The sequence below is a fragment of the Notothenia rossii genome (genome assembly GCF_949606895.1).
Source record: "Notothenia rossii genome assembly, chromosome: 4".
Classification (NCBI taxonomy): Eukaryota; Metazoa; Chordata; class Actinopteri; order Perciformes; family Nototheniidae; genus Notothenia; species Notothenia rossii.
This window is the reverse complement of record NC_136902.1, coordinates 47655673-47676006: the sequence shown is the minus strand read 5'-3', so window position 1 is coordinate 47676006 and position 20334 is coordinate 47655673. Positions and strand designations below refer to the sequence as shown.

Below are 20334 nucleotides of genomic sequence, written 5' to 3'. Positions count from 1 at the left end.
GAAGCCGAGTGTTTGAGATATTTGTGGTGTGTGTGTTGCAGGAGACGTGGTGGGCCTTGCTGCTGTTGTCCTTGTTGCCTGTTGTCAGAACGTTCTATGTTCCAGGAGTCGCACCCCGGGACTTCCAGGACGGTGACACGGTAGATCTTAAGGTAAGAGTAAAATCTCTGATCATTATCTCAGGATTTAGGAGAAACATTATGATTAGTGGTGCAAGATAATTATCGGCCCGATAATTATCGGCCCGATATTAGGAATTATGGCGTCATCCCGATTAGGGATGTCCTGATCACCTTTTTTTGCTCCCGATCCGATTCCGATCATTTGATTTTGACAATTTGCCGATACCGATTTTTATGCAATGCATTAAGAGAAAAAAAAGAAAAAAAGCATTCAAGTTGTCCCTTAAAGAGCCTGTGACACGAACCCAACAACTGTTGTGCAATGAAATAGTGGGCTACTAGTAATCTCGAACCGTCAGTTTAAAAAAGAAAAAACGATACCGTTCCGATAAATATCAATAATTTCGAACATCGCGGGAAAATTCCTTCGACTCATTTTGAGGTTTTGGGGGAAGCCGGAAGTGACGTCAATGCGGGAACGCTTCACTGTGCGGCGAGAGAGCCAAACACGGACAAAGTGTGTTGTCATGCGTAGAAATGGTGAATTACTGAGTTTAGGCACGTTAATAACGGTTTAATGAAGTTGACTACAGTATATTCATATTTGTCAGTGCTTTCATGTCAATTCGGCGAACATAAACATAAATGATCGTGGTGAAGATGATGATTAAATTAGGATTAAAAATCGGTAGTGAGAGCTGCTGAATTTCCTCCCGTCGGATGTGATATAAAAACAAATCGATTAGTTTTGTAAACTCAAGTGGATGAAACTACATTTATTAGTGCTTTCATGTCAATTCGGCGAACATATGACACATTAAATGATCGTGAGGATGATGATTTAAAAATCTTTTGTTTGAGCCGGTCTGCATTTCCTGATGAGAAAACAAACCTTAGCTTTTTGTAGTTGCAGTCAGTGGTGTAGGACGCGGGGGTACGCCGTACTATACTTACGTACTTATTTGAAGCATGATTTCTTTTTTTAATAGTCTAATACATTTAAAATCATTGCCAGTGTTATCAGTTGCAAGTGTGTGTTTGTTGTAATAATGACGAAAACATAATAGGCAGATTTCACAGTAATTATAATAAAAACGTAGCTCAAGCATTTATGCAACTTGATTTGAAGCGTGTGTGTGTGAGGGGCAGAACTGTGTGTGTACGGTGACCAGGTGTCCCGCACTGTGCGGGACTGCACACACAGCATTTTTATTATTTGTCCCGCGTCCCACACATTTAGACTATGCCCCGCATTTGAGTGATAGTCGCGCAGAAAGGCCGGATCGGTTCGCTGACAGCCGGCACCGCCCTTTATTATTATATTTTCTAAACGGCATCATGTAAGTTGCGCTGAAAGGCGACACAGAGGTCCCCATTTTTACCACAATGTTGGGGAAATTAATGGATAAAATGCAAGGATTATTATTATTATTATTATTATTATTATTATTATTATTCCCACTCCGATCGGGACACTAGGTCCACCGTTTCCCCGCAGCGAGGCTCCCCCCGTTGACAGTTTACGTGGGCTGGGCTGGGTGCAGTGGCGGCCTGGCCATCGGGACGAATCCCGATGGGCCGGTAACGAAGTGGGCCGGTCGGATAAGTCACTAGCACATCCCCCACTCCCCCCGTTGACAATTTATTAGTTGTACCGAAGTGGGCCGGTCGAGAGTCCCGGGCTGATTTTTAGTCCCAGTCCACCACTGGCTACATGACCGTATGATCGCCCATATTGACGCACCTAATTCCTAAACTTCTAACGGATACAAAATAAACCGATCCTTCAGCCTCATATGAGCTCTCAGACAAGTTCAAAATTAAACTGTCATCGCTGTCTGAGCTTGCTGCTGTGTGCGCCATCGTGCGTTTACATGCAGATGCTGGGATCCTGAACGGTGCAGCTGGAGCGCTGTGCCCGCATTGACGTCACCCATAATTTGGCGGGAATTGAAGAATCCCCGAGAAGATCCAGGAAATGGTCAACATTGAAGGGCAGATTAATGGTTATCAAAGTACAAATATCCAAAATCAGTTCAGTAACGGTTTTCAAGGGGACAATATTTACTCAAATTGATGGGTTTGGATGATGGGGGAAAATCGTGTCACAGGCTCTTTAAGGTTATTTTTTTATTTAAATTGGATATTCTATCCAACATGGATATAGCTTCTTTCTTTCACAGCAGCATTGGATCAGTTCAGTTGTGCAGCATTGGATCAAAACAAAATAAAGCTTTCAGTACTCGTCAGCTTACTGCTACAATTAGACACTGCGCCCTGCCCACTCTGTGGCCAGATTTGAGAGAAATAAGCAACCAGGTCTATGAAAACAAGCCCCAAAGAAGCAACACAGACATGATGTTCTGTCATTTGAAACCAAAATTAAGGCCTCAGGATGACTTTAAGACTTGAACATGGTCATTTTTGTTTTTGTAACATTGAATACAACATTTTAAAAAAAGTATTTAAAAAGTATTTAAAAATAAAAAATCCCGATCCCCGATTTTTCTTCTCCCGATTCCGATCTTGTGAAAATCAGGTGATCGGCTCCAATCCCCGATCGGGACATCTCTAATCCCGATAAACCCGATAAAAGTATTAATAGCCCCGATAATATACAATATATCTTTGGGTAAAAAAATACTGCGGTGTGGGTGGATTGGGATGAGGGGCGCTTGTTTTTCACTCGGCTCCTCCCGTTTTGCCAGTACTGTGGTATTAGTGGTTTAGGAAGAGGGGAGTTTTTCACAAATCCAGCTAACTCATGCCTGGCTGTGACGTAAATGGTGTGCGGCCGTGAAGCCAGGACAGTAAACAAACATGTCGTCGGTAGTATGGGACTATCTCAAAGTTTCAGAGTTAGATAGTTCGCTTGCTATTTGTATACGCAAATGCAATGCAGAAGTTCCACGAGGAGGGAAAAAGGCAACGAGCTATAATACTTCCAACCTGATTAGTCACCTTTAACATCGCCATCGCTACGATGGTGTGTTAAAAGCGTACGAAGACACCTGCGCTGCTAAACTAGCGGCGAATCCAAAGCCAGCTGCAAAGGCACCGGGGCTTTTACCTATCGACGAGGCTTTTGAAAAAGGCAAGAAGTTTGACAGAGATGACCCCAGGGCTAAAACGAGGAAAAAACTACAGGTACATTTAATATATATTATATTATTATCGGTTATCGGTATCGGTCTTGAGAAGCAGGAAGTTATCGGTATCGGTATCGGTTTCAAAAAACCAATATCGTGTATCCCTAATTATGATAAGTTTGTTCAGTTGCCTTACATCACACACTACCTGGGCTAAACACGACTGGGTGTTCCTTTGTGTATGTAAGACTTGGCCACTATAGCACACCCTTATATGTGAGACATTTTGTTAGTTCTAGCATGACAGAATGAATTCTATAGAACACGAATCAGAAATAAGATATACAGTTGCAAGAAAAAGTATGTGAACCCTTTGGAATTACCTGGATTTCTGCATAAGTTGGTCATAACATGTGTTCTGATCTGCACGTTTGAAGTTTGCAAAAGAGCACCTGGATGTTCCACAGCACTACTGGCAAAATATTCGGTGGACAGATGAAACCAAAGTTGAGTTGTTTGGAAGGAACACACAACGCTATGTGTGGAGAAAAAAAGGCACAGCACACCAACATCAAAACCTCATCCCAACTGTGAAGTATGGTGGAGGGAGCATCATGGTTTGGGGCTGCTTTGCTGCCTCAGGGCCTGGACAGATTGCCATCATGGACGGAAAAATTAATTCTCAAGTTTATCAAGACATTTTGCTGGAGAACTTAAGGCCATCTGTCCGCCAATTGAAGCTCAGCAGAAGATGGGAGATGCAACAGGACAACGACCCAAAGCACAGAAGTAAATCAACAACAGAATGGCTTCAACAGAAGAAAATACGCCTTCTGGAGTGGCCCAGTCAGAGTCCTGACCTCAACCCAATTGAGATGCTGTGGCATGACCTCAAGAGAGCGATTCACACCAGACATCCCAAGAATATTGCTGAACTGAAACAGTTTTGTAAAGAGGAATGGTCCAAAATTCCTCCTGACCGTTGTGCAGGTCTGATATGCAACTATAGGAAACGTTTGGTTGAGGTTATTGCTGCCAAAGGAGGGTCAACCAGTTATTAAATCCAAGGGTTCACATACTTTTTCCACCCTGCACTGTGAATGTTTACATGGTGTGTTCAATAAAAACATAAAAACATATAATTGTTTGTGTGGTTTTAGCTTAAGCAGACAGTGTTTGTCTATTGTTGTGACTTAGATGAAGATCAGAACACATTTTATGACCAATTTATGCTGAAATTCAGGTAGTTCCAAAGGGCAACTGTACATGCAGAGGCCTTGATACATTGAATAAATGGCCACTATACTGTAGTTTTGCTGAGCTTTCTATATTCATGTGTTTTTCCAAAACATGGAAATCAAGTGCACTGTACTTTATTTGGTCCTAACCAATAGATAAAATGATGCATTGCTGCCTTATAGTTCTGCTCTGTGTAATATTCCCACTGACTGGTTACTAGGGATGTAACGATATACCGAATATCGCGGTATCGCGGTAAATAAACTTCCCAATACCGTCGTGAGACTGACAAAATCTACCGCGATTTTTAAAAAATAATAATTTAAAAAATTTTTTTTTTTTTATTTAAACACTTTTTAAAAAAAAACCTTTATTTAACCAGGTGGTCCCATTGAGATCATCGATCTCTTTTTCAAGAGAGACCTGTCCAACATGGCAGCAAGTAGGTTACAACATGAAAATAAAACAACAGATAACACAAAAGGACATCGTATTTACAGGGCTACATTTACACACCTAGAGACATTGACAAGTACCAACCATATAGTTATATCTCGCCATGTCAATAAGCCTGGCGTTAGACTTTTTCGCTGTCCGTCATTTTGACAGACAGGATTGTAAAATATCCGTCATAATCCCTTATTACCCGTCGGGTCTGAACAGTTCACGATATTGCATGCTCGTGAACTGTCAACGGGGGTGCGGTGTTATGCCGTGTGTGCATGCACCTCGCGGGACGCGCACAGCATGAAGCAAAACCTCCCAGACATGTATTGATCTTTACAGCAAAGTACGGTTTGGGAACTATATCATTTCCTTTTGGAGGGCATGCATAACACGGCATAACACCAGAGCCTCGCTTCGGGGAAACGTTGGCGCTGTTCCGAGTTTGTTCTAATCTGTCAAAATGACAGACTGCTTTCAGATTTTTCCGTCATTGTTAAATAAAATATTCGGTTAACGCGACCACTGGTGTCCCAGCAACATCAGTACCAAGCGAGAGAGTTGTTTCCAGAGCAGGGGATATTGTAAATGCCCAAACACCCCAGCTTATAAATACCTGGAAATGTGGACATTCTCATATTCCTAAAAACCTGTCTGATGATGCTGAGTGAGTGACTAGTGAGTTTGAGTTGAGTTACTTGAAAAACTAAAGTGAAACTTGATTTATTTTATTGCAGGGTATGATTATTAAATGTCCTTGTTTATTTGTGAGATGCAGTGGCATAAAGAAAATGCTTACTTTGTTTGGTAGTACCAGTAGGTACAAAAACACTGGTTTTCTTGTTCCAGTCTGTTACTGTCACTTTGTTTTTGACACTTTAAAATACTGCTATCCTACAAAAAGGCTGTAAAAATCAGATTTATTATGTAATAAAGAAACATTTTCCGAGTAAAAAAATGTTTTATTGACAAAAAAAAATGTATGATTTTTTTTCCCTTCCCTTTATTATTCAATATCGCGATAAATACCGTACCGTGGACTTGTTATCGCGATATTATCGTACCGTGAGTTTTTGGTATCGTTACATCCCTACTGGTTACCATCATGCTACTACAAAACACTGGCCCTACTGATAATGGTTGGAAAGCCCTCACACAAAGTAAAGTTTCCAATGTGATTCAAACCAAGGTGTGATGAGGGTGGTTTTGCATATGACCTTATCTTTGACACAGTCATTCTCCTCATTTGCTTTTCAGGCCGTGAAGCTGACTAGCTCTCGCACCCAGCTTCCCTATGAATACTACTCTCTGCCTTTCTGTAAGCCCGATTCTATCTTCTACAAGGGAGAGAACTTAGGTGAGTTTACTGCTGCTGACAAGTGTGGATCATGCTCTGGGACATTTCCCGACATACTCGCCTCATTTAACCTCAAACTAATTAGGAAAAGCACTCTCATCTTACATGTTGCTGTAATGAAAAATGTGTAAACATGTTGTTGTTTTTGGTAGGGGAGGTATTACGCGGAGACCGTATTGTGAATACCCTCTACAATGTGGATATGAACAAGGACAAGAAATGTGAGATGGTATGCAACGTGAAAAAGCTCAACGTAGAAGAGAGCAAGCTGGTTGCTGAGCGAATCCAGGAGGAGTATTATGTGCACCTGTGAGCATCCCTTCCTATCTGTTACAATATTGTTACAAGGAGAGTCCCCAACAATGCTAATATTCACCTATTGCCATGATGATTAGAGTGGTGCAGTGATGATGTATTTGTGTAGACCTACTCAGAAGTATATAGCATCTCAAGGGATCCCTCAACAAAATCCCTTTATGGAATATTGCAGAAAATAATCTCAGTGGCAAACAAAATATTTACACGTTTTTTTTAGCAGGACTAACTTATCTCAGAATGAAGTTGAAACATCTGTTATCATATCTATGTGATAATGTGATTTTCTGGAAATTAGATATTTTTCAATATGCAAACTAAAAGTGAACATTTCTGTGACTCTCAGTATTGCAGACAACCTGCCAGTTGCCACCAGGTTAGAGTTTTACCCCAACAGAGAGGCAGCAGGGGAGGAGGAGCAGCAGAAGAAGGACATCCAGTTTGAACACGGATACAGACTGGGCTTTGTCGACAACAACAAGGTGTGTGTGTTTGTGATTTATCTACGTTATTTATTTTAATTAACACTTTAAGGTTTCCAGATTAATCACAAGCGTTTGCACGCCCTAAAATATTTACTAAAATTATCATTCTGTCTGTGTTTTTAAAGTCTACTAATTTAGTTGTTCTCTTCTCCCTCACAGTTTTACCTGCACAACCACCTGTCCTTCATCCTGTACTTCCACAGGGAGAAACTGGAGCAGGGGGATGTTCACAACTACAGGGTGGTGCGCTTTGAGGTTGTACCCCAAAGTGTAAAAGTAGATGGTAGGTTGTGTAATGTTTTCGACCTATGATTATTTAAAACTATAAAGTGGGAGTAAAGGAGATATGGTTACCCTCACTCTATACTTACCCAGTTTTGTATTTCACAGATCTGAAGCCTGTGGAAAAGGACAAGACTTGCACCTTGCCTGAAGCCAGTGGCTCTGCCGCACAGGAGATTGACCCGACCAAGGAGAACGGAGTCCTCTTCACCTACTCCGTCCACTGGGAGGTCAGTGACTGCTCCATGGAGTCAGACCCAACTGAAACACTGAAGGGATTTACTATTTAGCTTCAAATCTTAGCACTTAAAAATCAAGTCTGCTAGTGCTACAAAATCTAAACAATAGAAGGGGTGACTGTCTGTGCGTTTGTTTATCCAACCTGACGCTCTAAACTAAAACAAGAGAATTGTTGTAAGAAACAGAGAGCATTCTATTTCTATATAAATACACAATACATTTACATGCACAACAAAATCATTCTCATCGATATGTATATTCAGTGTACATCAATAATATTGTGCCTCTTTCTTGTAAATGAGGTGACAATGTAATGTACAATGTATGACATGATAGCTTGCAGGTAGTAACATTATGCCTATAAAAATAAATTAGAAAAGTTAGGCTATAGCATTAGGAGTTAGAGGAAATGTAAGCTAGTAAAACGTTTAGCTGAAACGTTTAGCTCTGCCGCTCTTTGATAGAGCTGCCCCTCAATATCAGAACATGACATTCCAATCAAAAATGGTCCAGTTTGTGCCAGAGTGACTATTTATGACTGCACCCGATACAGTTGTTATTAATTTGTTATCAATTTGTTGTTGAGCAATTATGGTTTCAAAGCAACAAGGTCAGATGTCAACATTCCAGCATTTTTTCCAGCTGTTTTAGTTTTCTAAGATGATACAGCTAGATACTTGTAAAGGAAGGAATGCTGAGCCTCTAATGTCCTCTGTGCAGGAGAGTGAGGTGAAGTGGGCGTCTCGATGGGACACATACCTGACCATGAGCGATGTTCAGATCCACTGGTTCTCCATCGTCAACTCTGTGGTGGTCGTCTTCTTCCTGTCTGGTATGTCCAATTTTTTGACAGATCCTGCTCAGTGCTACTGTCATTTCTCAAATGGCCTTATAAACACAATAAAGTACTGCAGGTCATTAGAAATCACAAATAATACATACACATTTTATGTATAAAACTGCCTTTTAATTGGTGAGATTCAAACACATACCGTGAGCTTTTTGCTTTGTTTACAACTTACTCTTGTTAAAGTCATGTCAATCTATATGTAAGGCCTCATACTGCAACATTCTCCTAAATGTCTCGTATGCTTTCTGTTAAGAGAAAAAAAGAAAGAACAGTCAGCTCCAAATAGGCCTGTCACGATAATTAATTGTGTTGGACGATACATTTTTCTGGAAATTATTGCGATAAACGATAATATTGTCTGCACCGTTTTAAGACCATTTTAGACATAATGATAATATATAATAATAATTCAAGTACATCCTTTCAAACATAACTTTTTATTGAACATTCAACATGGCAAATGAAATGTGAAATAATATTAAAATATATAAATTAATAAATAAAACAAATTAATTAAATTATAATAAATTAATTAAATCACACACAACCAAAACAATCAATTAAATAGAGTCAGGCTGGAAAACAGAGCTCTCTCTCTCTCATATATATATATATATATATATATATATATATATATATATATATATATATATATATATATATATATATATATATATATATATATATATATATATATATATATATATATATATATATGCACACATTATCTCACAAGCAAAAAAACTCCTTAAAACAACAGTCAAGTGTACAGTCCACTGTCAAAGACCCAGATGCCTCAACATGCCATATCCAAATCTGTTTTTCTAAGTTTTCGAGCAAGGAATACCAACATGTTTGCATTGTCGGGCGGGGGCTCTCCATCTCCAGCTGCCGTGTTTGCTCTCAGATGGAAAAACGGAATGGGGTGGTTGTGTTTTAGGTGGTTTAAAATGCGTGGTATTGCCTGCTTTTGTCGCTACCTTTTTTAAACCAATGCGACACACCGCCCGGCTCATTCAAGTCCGTAGGTTCGCCTCATTGATTTAGTTTGAATCCAAAGTACTGCCACACCAGAGAATCGAGATGTGTCGTTAGGTTTTGTAACCAATTCCATTTCACTTTAAATTCCCCGCGAGTAAGTCACACGTTGTCTCCCGCTTGTCGCTATATTATTAATTTGGGTGCTGCACGTGCACGCGGAGTGTCCTGACCTGGCTGTGTGTCAGCCCCGCCCCTCACAGCGCGCCTGGCAGCCACAGCGCTCCAGGCTAAAATGCTGGTCACATCTTTATGTAAACGGCAATTTATCGAGCTCAGAAAAGTTATCGAGTCCATTTTTATTTATCGTACGATAAGTCAATTTATCGATTATCGCGACAGGCCTAGCTCCAAATGTGTTCTTACCTGTCCAGTTTACCAAGGTGTGCTGAATAATAAATTCTACATGATCATTAATTGGAGGCATAATGGTTGATTGTGTATTATCAGCACAGCCCATAAACACTTTATAAAAGCAGGTGTGTGCTGGGTGCAAATACTCTGGCACATGCCCAATAATGCTTGAGATTTCTTCTAAGAAAAGCTGTATGGGGCACAATTTAATAAAGAAAGCATAACATTGCATAAACCGTAATTTACTAAAGGACAATCAAAAGACATCTAAGATAAGTCTGTAAGCCTTTCAGAAGCTGAATGCACGCAATATCTTTTAAGGCAGGGGTGGGGAACCTCCGGCCCCCGGGACATATACGGCCCGCGAGACCATTTGGCACGGCCCTCGAGGTGATTTATAAACACACGCAAAAAAGAAAAAAATGAAAGAAATCTAGACCGCAAAAAAATGAAACAAGCGAGTGCCTGTTTTTCCTGGCCAAGGTCAGGATCCTTGAACACAAAACGGGCCTAACGTGTCATCACGTGGTAATTATGTCTTGTCTGACAGAGGTGTAGTGCTGACGGAGAGCACCAGAACACCGCTCCGGCACTTCCAAAAATTGCAATAGCCTAGCCATAAGGAGCCGTACACATGCCGCAGTTGTTGCGTGGCTGTGTCTTTAGTTGAAAGCCCAGTGGCGATCTGTTCATCTGTCATACTGATCATGCAGTCAATAACTTTGTTGTTATTAGCATCTGGTTAGCTAGCTATGCTAACGAATATAAGAGGCTTTTTCTACAACCAGTGAAGTAAAGGCACACCTTTATATGATCATTATAGTTATAAAAAAATAAGAGAATAAAGTAAACGGGTATAAAATACTATATGACAGTAAAGAAAGTTGTTATTAATAAACAAGAATACAGTTTGAAAGGAGAGTGATTTGTAAAATACCCATAAAGAAAAATAAATCTGCTTACAGTTCTGTTTCATATGGGTGTTCAGAGATGTATCAATAGATCTCCTAATGTTGCTCTTAAAGTGCACCAAATTGATGCTTTTAACTTCAACATTTAAAAAAAAAATCTTCCCGGGGGAGCATGCCCCCCGAACCCCCGTAGAGGAGGTTAGGTCCTCCCCCACTTAAATCATATCCACATGGATAGGAAACTAAATATATTTGCACACATCTTGTGTCCATATCTTTCTGTTTTGGTGGTCATGTCACAACCGTGCACGTGCATTAATGCGCGAGTCATGGTAAGATATCTGGATTAAGAGGTTGCTTTTTCTTTGCAAAGCATGAAAGAAAGGCCAAATGAATGTGCTGTGATTTTAGTTTTTTTTAAGCAAAGGTCAATAATTTCTACGGCCCTCGGAGGATGTTGAAAAAATTGAAATGGCCCTTGAGAGGAAAAAGGTTCCCCACCCCTGTTTTAAGGGATCAATGGAAAAACATTTATTTAGCCCACAAATCTAATAATACAATCGCTATTATAACAATAAAATACATGTAATATCAATTTGATTATATGATATTTATGCTTTTTTATGTTACTCAAATTCAAAACTTAGATTTCCTTGTCTTGGACCAATAATTTGTGGACTGTAAAAGAACAAAGGTTTACTCTTATCTTGTTAAAAGTGCTCTCAGCTCTTAGTGTATATATAATATATATTGTCTGATGTTCCCTGCCTTTCACTTTTCAGGTATTCTGAGTATGATCATTATCAGGACTCTGAGGAAGGACATTGCCAACTACAACAGAGAGGATGACATAGTAAGTAAATAGAGTCCTGACAGTTGGCTTGGTTTCAGCAAGTCCTTGGGAAAAGAACAATGTTGCCCCTTTCACACCAACGCAGCTCCCGTTCTAGCTCCGTGCTTGCGCTCTTCTGGTTCGGAACTGGTTTGTCTTTTCAGCCCCCGTTTTGTTCACACCGCCCAGAGCCCGAGTGATGCTGCGTCATTGCGTCATGACGTAACCGTTTACGTGCCTGCTTTATAAAGCCAAACCGTGCGGAAATCCCTCATATAACAACACATGATCCCGGTCGTCTTTCTAGATTTTTTTTAGCCTGTTGCTTATTTGCTCCAGAGTCCGGTGGTATCCAGCGGGGCCAACTCCCGCTGCAGCTGCTGGAAAATAGCTTTAGACCGCGTTGTGCCGTCCGACTTCCTCTGTACCTCTTGCGTTGACCAAAGCCTGAGGAGGTAATTTGTCTCTTCAGCCGTCCACTGCTGCTTACATTTAGTGGCATCCATCCTGGTTCGTAGTGGTGTGTGTTGCTGAACAGAATTTGCGGCATTTTGTTGTTGTTGATCAGATTAATCTCGCCCCCTCCGACGTAAGCGTGACGTATGCGGTTCTTGCTTCTAGAGCAGGGGTGCCCAACCTTTTTTGAACCGAGAGCTACTTTTAAAGTAGTCTGCCGAGATCTACCAGTCCAAATAGAGAGGCGTAGCCATTACTGACAGCCTACTACCAGGTAAATACACACTTTTACTTGTATAAAACTGACCTTTGTACGATTAATACTTCATCAAATACTGCAGATCCTTTATCTTACCTCTTTCTAATCTACAAACATACAAGTATTTAACTGAAGTTAGACAACAGTGTTGTTGATACAGAGTTGGAGTTTATTCACACGTCACATACTACAGTGGGTAATGTTTTCAAGAAACATTGAACAGTACTGCCACATATGACACAGGAAAAAAAGAAAAGACTCTGAACCCTTTCTTTGCCATTATATAAAAATAGTGTTGCTACAAAAGTATAAATTACGCTTACTAATAAGACAACTCAGATCTGAAGCTACACAGGAATCTGCTGCCATAGTGCAATAAAAAAGACAAAATTAATAGAATCAAACCCTTTTTTTGTTGCATTTTATAGAGTATAAAAAGAAATGCCTTTTTTAAAATAGGATGCAAGCAACACTAGTTTCTTCACCTGAATTAATAATAGACTATAATCAATTTAAGTTTGCATTCTTATACCATTTTGTACAATAATTATAATGAATAAGTTCAAACAAACTAAAACTTACAGCTGATTAATAACGGTATCTAACTTGAGTTTTTATTATATCAAAAACCTGTTGAAATGCTACTGTTATTTTTACTGTCCCCAAAAAGCCTCCAGGAATGCTTCTTTCACAACTTCGCCGTCTTTGAAAGACTTCATGTGTTTCGCAAGAACGTGACTGACACGATAAGATGCTATGGTAGCAGCCTTGCTCTTGTTGTTGGGCCTGATGAAAATGGACTGCTGTGCCTTTAGCTGTCCTTTCAAGTCCCTCACCTTTTGGGAGCTTAGGGCAGAATTAGGAGGGAATTCCGTCTCGTACGTCTCGTAGCGTTTGTGCACTGTTTTGAAATGCCGCTCCTAAATTACCCTTCTTCGATAAAGCCACGCTCGCATCGCAGATGAGACAGATGGACTTTGAATTGGAATAGATACAAAAATAATCATCCTCCCTCTCGGAATGAAAATTATATATTTTGGGCTTTTTTCCTTCTGTCATAATTGCGGTCTTGTGTGTGTGCGGACTGTCACTCCTGTTGACACGGACAACGTCAGCTAACTAGTGCACTGCCCACCAGCCACGCCCCGACACATGGGGTCACGGCAGCCAATCACAAAGCTTTGATGCGTTCAAGTGCATTATTCTGGCACAGGAAGATTATGTTATAGGACATTAACGATAAAACAGAATATTGTTGTTCTATTTTTAGACACATCTTGGATAGACTGGGAATCTCCCCGTCGATCGCAATCGACTGGTTGGGCACCCCTGTTCTAGACGAACAATTTTTTCGAGCTTGGTAAGAATCGGTTTTCGGGGAAAAGAGCCGACTCCGCTGCGGTGTAAACAGGAAAAAACTGTGCTTATCAGACTCAAGCTCCGAACTGGCCCTGGAACCGCGTTGGTGTGAAAGGGGCATAATATTGTGGAGTGATTTGATTTGAGGTCTACTGATTTGAGTGGGACCTCTTTTTTTTCTCAGTATATTCCAGGCACTGAAGCCTAATGTTTATGTTTTCTACACAGGAGGACACCATGGAGGAGTCAGGATGGAAGAATGTCCACGGTGATGTCTTCAGGCCCCCTCAGTATCCCATGATCCTCAGCTCTCTGCTGGGTTCAGGAATCCAGCTCTTATGCATGATCCTAATTGTCATCTGTGAGTTTGTTTTCTATATAATCTTTTCCCTGTAGATCTCTTTTTACACCACACAGCTCTTTTCCCATCATTTCATCACATGGATGTGAGGTTACATTGGGTCAATGGAATGTTGTCGTGGTGCGAGGGCTCTCATTCATCCTGCAGATATGAAGCAGAAAAATCCCTTTTTTTTATACCAAAATCGATATTATTGTTTCAAACAAACTACAGTTACTGCATGTGTTGACATTAAATGTTGAGTTATTCTCTAAATAATTAGTGATAGTCTCAAATGACTTTTTAGGTGTTTATTATTTATACCTTTGGCAACCATATAAGAAGTGGGCTGTGTCTCAATTCAGATACTTCCCCTTAATACACTGATGTCGTGCACTGTGAACACTATTGCCATGCGTGAATGTCTGCCTTGTATCCACGTCTCAAATCTCATATGTCTGCTTTGCTCTCAGCGATAGTCGCAATGCCGCTGTTAGCAAGCTAGCACGGTCATTTGCGGTGCCATGTCATTACAGTCTGCTTAATTAACCTTATAAAATTAATGGTGGCTTATTTTTGACACCAGTATAGGGGTATATTACTTAAATACAGGGTTCCCGCGGGGTCTTAAAAAGTCTTACATTTGATAATCTGCATTTAAGGCCTTAAAAAGGTCTTAAATATGACCAAAAAAATAAGAAAGGTCTTAAATATGATTTAGAAGGTCTTAAAAATGATGGGATTTGAAAGGTACTTCTGTGTTGCGATCAAGTCTAAAATGTGTTTTGGGGGAAATGTCCGGGCTGCAAAGTAACCAGTACGGTAATAGCCTTTCAGTTCCCCCCAACAATTTGTATTGAAATAAATCAACATGGAACCAGTAATCACTAACTTTGTTTCCCCCGACCCCTTATCGGAGAACGCCCAGCTAGTAACCTAGCAACCAAGCTTCAGCTGGCGGCAGTCAGAAACTCATGTCTCTTCGAATTTACTTACAAATAAATATGGGGAAGTGTAAGTTCAACCGTATGTGGTTGAAAAACACAGAATTTAGTGCTTGGTTGAAACCAGTGGAGGGGAACGTGTTTGAAGCCCGCTGCACCTTTTGCAAAAATAAATTAGCGTTTGTTTTGCTAATGTAGCGTTAGCTAGTGCAGCAGCTCCCGCAACAACACCGGGGGACCTCCGGGCGACATTTGGGTCTACGTCAACCCTAAAAGCGGAGGTGCTGTCGACGCTATATACCGTAGCTAAACACCAATCATACAACAGCACCTTGAAAGATTGTAGCAGGCAGCAGAGCTCTGAATATAGCTCTTGTTACTCACTCTCTCCCTCTCACACACACACACACACACACACACACACACACACACACACACACACACACACACACACACACACACACACACACACACACACACTACTTGGAACCTGCTTCAAACTGAGCTGAAGCTCAGAGAGCTGGTCTCATTAGAAACACTCAAAGCAACTTTAACTGACCTTGAAGCAGGCCGCTCTGTAAATGCTTTTGCTAAACTTGGTGTATGACTGTGTTGTGATTGTGTGTTTTTTAATTGTTTGTAACTGTACAACTGTCTGAAACTGTGCTGTTACCATTCTTGGGCCAGGACTCTCTTGAAAAAGAGATTTTTAATCTCAATGAGACCTATCCTGGTTAAATAAAGGTAAAATAAATAAATTAAATAAAAACACACACTAGGGCTGCTCGATTATGGCACAAATCATAATCACGATTATCAATAATTGATATCACGATTATTAAATACGATTATTCATTGACTTTGAAAACATCCCTTTATTGAACTTTAAAACAAATAATAATTTGAACAGTATATTTTTAACTGTTGATTACCCTGAACGTATAATTCAACTGAAAAAGCAATACAAAAATTAATTAAATAAATGATACATTTAAATAAATCATATCAAAATAATAAATACCAATAAACAAGATCAACAAATATTTTGGAGCGCACTTCCACAAGCTACTAAACATATATAAATATGATAAATAAAAATTAATTGGATCAAATATGTTGTCACTGTCACAACCTAGCAAAGCTAAATAATAGTTTTTTTTCCGATTTTGTTGTTTTTGTAATTGTGGCAGGCCAAAATCGTAATTGCGATTAAAATGTGATTAATAGCACAGCCCTAACGCACACACACAGGCTAACACAGTTCTGTACTGTTATGCTGTTATGTTCAGTCATTGTTCTTATGTTGAACATGAATACATTTACTTTGTAAGTAATTATGGGACGTATTTCTTCTTTCATAGCAATTTTCCTTCATACTTTCTTGCCGTGAAATAGGTCTTAAATTCTATTAAAGTGGTCTTAAAAAGGTCTTAAGTCTTACATTTCAGTTGGCGAAACCTGCAGGAACCCTGTAAATAGTGAAAAAACAGGTGTAACTTTTATTTTAATTCTTCTGTTAACCCAGGGGTCTGCAACCTTTTTGACCAAAAGAGCCATTTTGCTCCTTTTTCCAAAACATTTTTTTGTCTGGAGCCGCAAAACATATTTCATAGCTTGATAGCTAATAGTTGTATTTATTGTTATATCAGACAAAAACTACATTTTTTTTGCATTTATTAGGCTATTTATTACATTATATAAAACTGTTAACCTCTAATAAGAAACAAAGAACTCCTATAAGGAGAATTAGAAATAATACACAGGCCTACTTTAAAATAAATTAAACACAGCACTTGAGGAGTCATCTGCACATTTGAAGGAAAACATTTTTTTATTAAAATGGGCCCACTTTGAAATAAATAAAACATATAGCTGCACCCTAAAAAGAGTTAAAGGTAGGGTAGGTAAGAATGGAGAAACCAGCTCGAGTGCGCTAGAATTTGAAAATACACAACCGGAAAAAATATGCCTCTTCCTTCAGACTTTCTTACAGAGTCCCTCCTCCAACACACACGAACGCGCACATGACCAATGAGGGCAAGAGATAAGTTTGTGCACAGATGGAAGGCTGACAGGCAGGTAGGCCATCCAATCATTTTAGCCCGGCCGGCTAAAATGATTGGTCGTGCTTTTTACAGCGCTACGGCTTCCAGAGATTAATTTGTGTATGTATTTATTGTCAAAGCATTTAATATATTCAGTGCTATCGGGACGTTAAGAGCATTCCATGGAATATAACAAAAAGTGTTTTCTGAAATAAATTACATACCCCATTGAATTATGACTGAAGATTGTCAGCTGTCTTCCTCTCCCGTGTTGTTCCTCAACACGTAAAGGCTGCAGCACCTTTAACAACTTCTCTCCACATATCAAACATACCGGTAAACCAGCATCGTTTGCTTTGAAACCATACAACTCTGTCCACACAGAATTAAATCCTGTGTTCCTCCGGTACTTTTCTTTGATTTATCGATAGTTTGCTCATCGAGCCGGGGGTCAGGTTATTCGCCTCCAAGAAAAGGTGCTCGTGCGGGACCGTAGCAGGATGTGACGCATATTTTAGTTGACCTAATTAAAACCGTTTTGTTTTTTATTTATGTGTCACAGTATCACCTCAAAATACAAGATACGAAACATTTTCAACCATGCAACAAAATATAAATAGTCCTACAAATACTTTTATTTTATTTCCTTCTTATTTTTGTCTAAACTCAAGGGAGCCAGAGCAGAGGGCTTAAAGGGCCGCATGCGGCCCGAGGGCCGCGGGTTGCTGACCCCTGTGTTAACCGAAGCAACCCCAATCGCAGCTGGATGTTAAGAAGCCAAGATGGCGGTCATTGAGTGTGAGAAGTGTGAAGCGTTTCCCGCTTAATTTTCTTGAGTGTTATTAGAGCACAATACAGGTACTCAGTGCATTTTAACAATTGTGTAGATACAGAAGTACACAATGTGAGACTCAACATTATTCCTGGCCATCTTCCTGGAGACTTGTCGTCATGGTAAAGTTGCCAGAAAACCACATGAGGAAGAGCTCCAGCTGTTACTTTTTGACCTCTAAAAACTGAAATATTCAGATGAATTTGGGTAACACATTATGACATAGTCAGTGTAATCTTTGACATGTTGTAACCACCATGTGTTTCTGTGTGTTTGTCATAGTTGTTGCCATGTTGGGCATGCTGTCCCCCTCCAGTAGAGGAGCCCTGATGACCACTGCTTGCTTCCTCTTCATGTTCATGGGGTAAGGGCCATGTTCATCTTTCCCATCCCCATAAAGGATAATCCCAGAAAATGAAAGCTAGTGTGTTTTTAAAAAAGTGTATTTATTTGATTGACTCTGCTTTGGATGTTCCTCCTGCAGTGTGTTTGGGGGCTACTTTGCTGGAAGACTGTACCGCACATTGAAGGGCCATCGGTGGAGGAAAGGAGCCTTTTGTGTAAGCCAATAGTAACCTAACTATATAACCTTTTAATGTGTAAATATGAGGTGTGAACAGAAAGGCTGAGGTTGTATTTGTTTTGTCTCCCTGCAGACAGCAACTCTGTATCCCGCCGTGGTTTTTGGAATCTGCTTCATTCTCAACTGCTTCATCTGGGGGGAGCACTCTTCTGGGGCAGTGAGTATCATGTCATGATTATAGACCCTCCAGAAAAACGCGGGCAAAAATCCTTGATTATGCGGGCTAAATTCCTTGATTATGCGATTAAACATGCGGGGTTTTTATGTGATTTTATGCGGTGAAATTGCGGGAAGTTGCGAAATATGCAGAAAGTTGCTAAATATGCGGGGAAAAAGAATTAAAAAAAATTAAAATATTGGGCTGTCTTATTTATTCTCTCTCACACACAACCTGCCACTAACGTTAAACCCCTTTACTATTCAATTAAACACATTCAATGTTTATTTATTGTAAAAGCAATTGGGCTATTTGAATCTCTCACATACACACACACACACACACACACACACACACACACACACACACACACACACACACACACACACACACACACACACACACACACACACACACACACACACACACACTTTTCCGCCTCATTCTGTTTTCATTTACTCGGTCGTTATCTGACCAGCTTCAATCTTGTAGGCTACTCACTTCGTTTCTTTTAGCCCTCGAAAGGGTTTTGGAGGTTGATGCTCACCGTCGATTTTCTCTTATGCTCCAACCAATATACAGTCTATGGCTCCAACATACAGTTGCACGGGGTGCAGAATAGTTTCCCCCCACTTTTTGCCCGGTCTTTAGTAGAAATGTTCGTCGGTAAAGGAGATGGATTAGATTTTTTCATTTTGGTGTTTTCTCTATCGTGTGAGCTCCACACGTTCACTCTATACAGTGTTGTTTACACTCTGTGATGTGCGAGCTGATGACGTCACGTCAAGACGAGTTAACTTTTTTCCCCCTCAATTTTGTGTGGAAAAATGTGGGGATTATGCGGCCTTTTGATAAATATGCAGCCTTTAAAAATCTGCGCCATTTTTCTGATTATGCGATCGCAGAATCGCGTTTTTCTGGAGGGTCTATAATTACTCATAATTACTAGGGCTGCACCCGAATATTCGACTATTCGAATATTCGTTCGTTGGCCAACTATTCGGGTTTCAATTTCATTATTCGGATATTGGTGTTTGGTTTTTTTTCAAAAAAAGATTAAAGATTTTTTTAAATATTATTTTTTCTTCAAAATATATGCTATTAATAAAGGCGAATTGCCATATTCTTATACTATATTTATACTTTTGAATTGCACTGTTAAAATGCGGAAATATATACAATCTCAGCCTGTGCTCCTGACATTGCGTTCACTCAGTCACGAACGCAAACAGCACGCTTTACCTCGTTTCACCCACAAAATGCAGAAGGCTTCAGCTGTGTGGGACCATTTTAAATTGAACGACGGTAAGAAGAATATGTGCCAAATGTGCGATAAGAAACTGGCCTACCACGGTGGCACAACAACTCTGAAAAGTCACCTGGATGCTGTAAGTAGTAGCCTAGCTTAGCTGTTGTCAAGTTGCCATGATGAAGCTGCTTTATCCGCCGTTTAAACAGTAACGTTACACATGATAAAAACGTGCACTTACCGTACTTTTCGGACTATAAGGCGCACCTGAATATAAGCCGCAGCAGCTAAATTGAATGATGTGTCCATATATAAGCCGCACTGGACTATAAGCCGCAGGTGTTTTAATGTTTAATTACCATATGTAAGGGTTCGTGCACAGAGGGGATTGTCGGGAAAGAGATGGCTGTTTGAGGAAGCTCCCATTTATTAACATTTCAACAAGTTGCATATAGCCTACAGTAGTACCATAACCAAAAACAAAGCTTACAGCGCTTGACGAGGCAATATCAATGGCTAAATTAAATGTGTTTTTTTAAAAGTACAAAATAA

At 40.0% G+C, this 20334-nt stretch overlaps 1 protein-coding gene across 1 annotated transcript in view; it reads left to right on the top strand.

Moving 5' to 3' along the window:
* tm9sf4 (transmembrane 9 superfamily protein member 4) overlaps window positions 1-20334 on the top strand; it is a 39658-nt gene that overhangs the window by 8340 nt on the left and 10984 nt on the right. Inside the window, exons 2-13 of the mRNA XM_079674272.1 lie at window positions 42-152; window positions 6152-6251; window positions 6404-6560; window positions 6913-7048; window positions 7211-7334; window positions 7442-7563; window positions 8294-8405; window positions 11509-11579; window positions 13861-13993; window positions 18076-18157; window positions 18278-18353; window positions 18450-18533. Coding sequence (XP_079530398.1) covers window positions 42-152; window positions 6152-6251; window positions 6404-6560; window positions 6913-7048; window positions 7211-7334; window positions 7442-7563; window positions 8294-8405; window positions 11509-11579; window positions 13861-13993; window positions 18076-18157; window positions 18278-18353; window positions 18450-18533 — 1308 coding nt within the window. The remainder of the gene's footprint in view (window positions 1-41; window positions 153-6151; window positions 6252-6403; window positions 6561-6912; window positions 7049-7210; window positions 7335-7441; window positions 7564-8293; window positions 8406-11508; window positions 11580-13860; window positions 13994-18075; window positions 18158-18277; window positions 18354-18449; window positions 18534-20334) is intronic.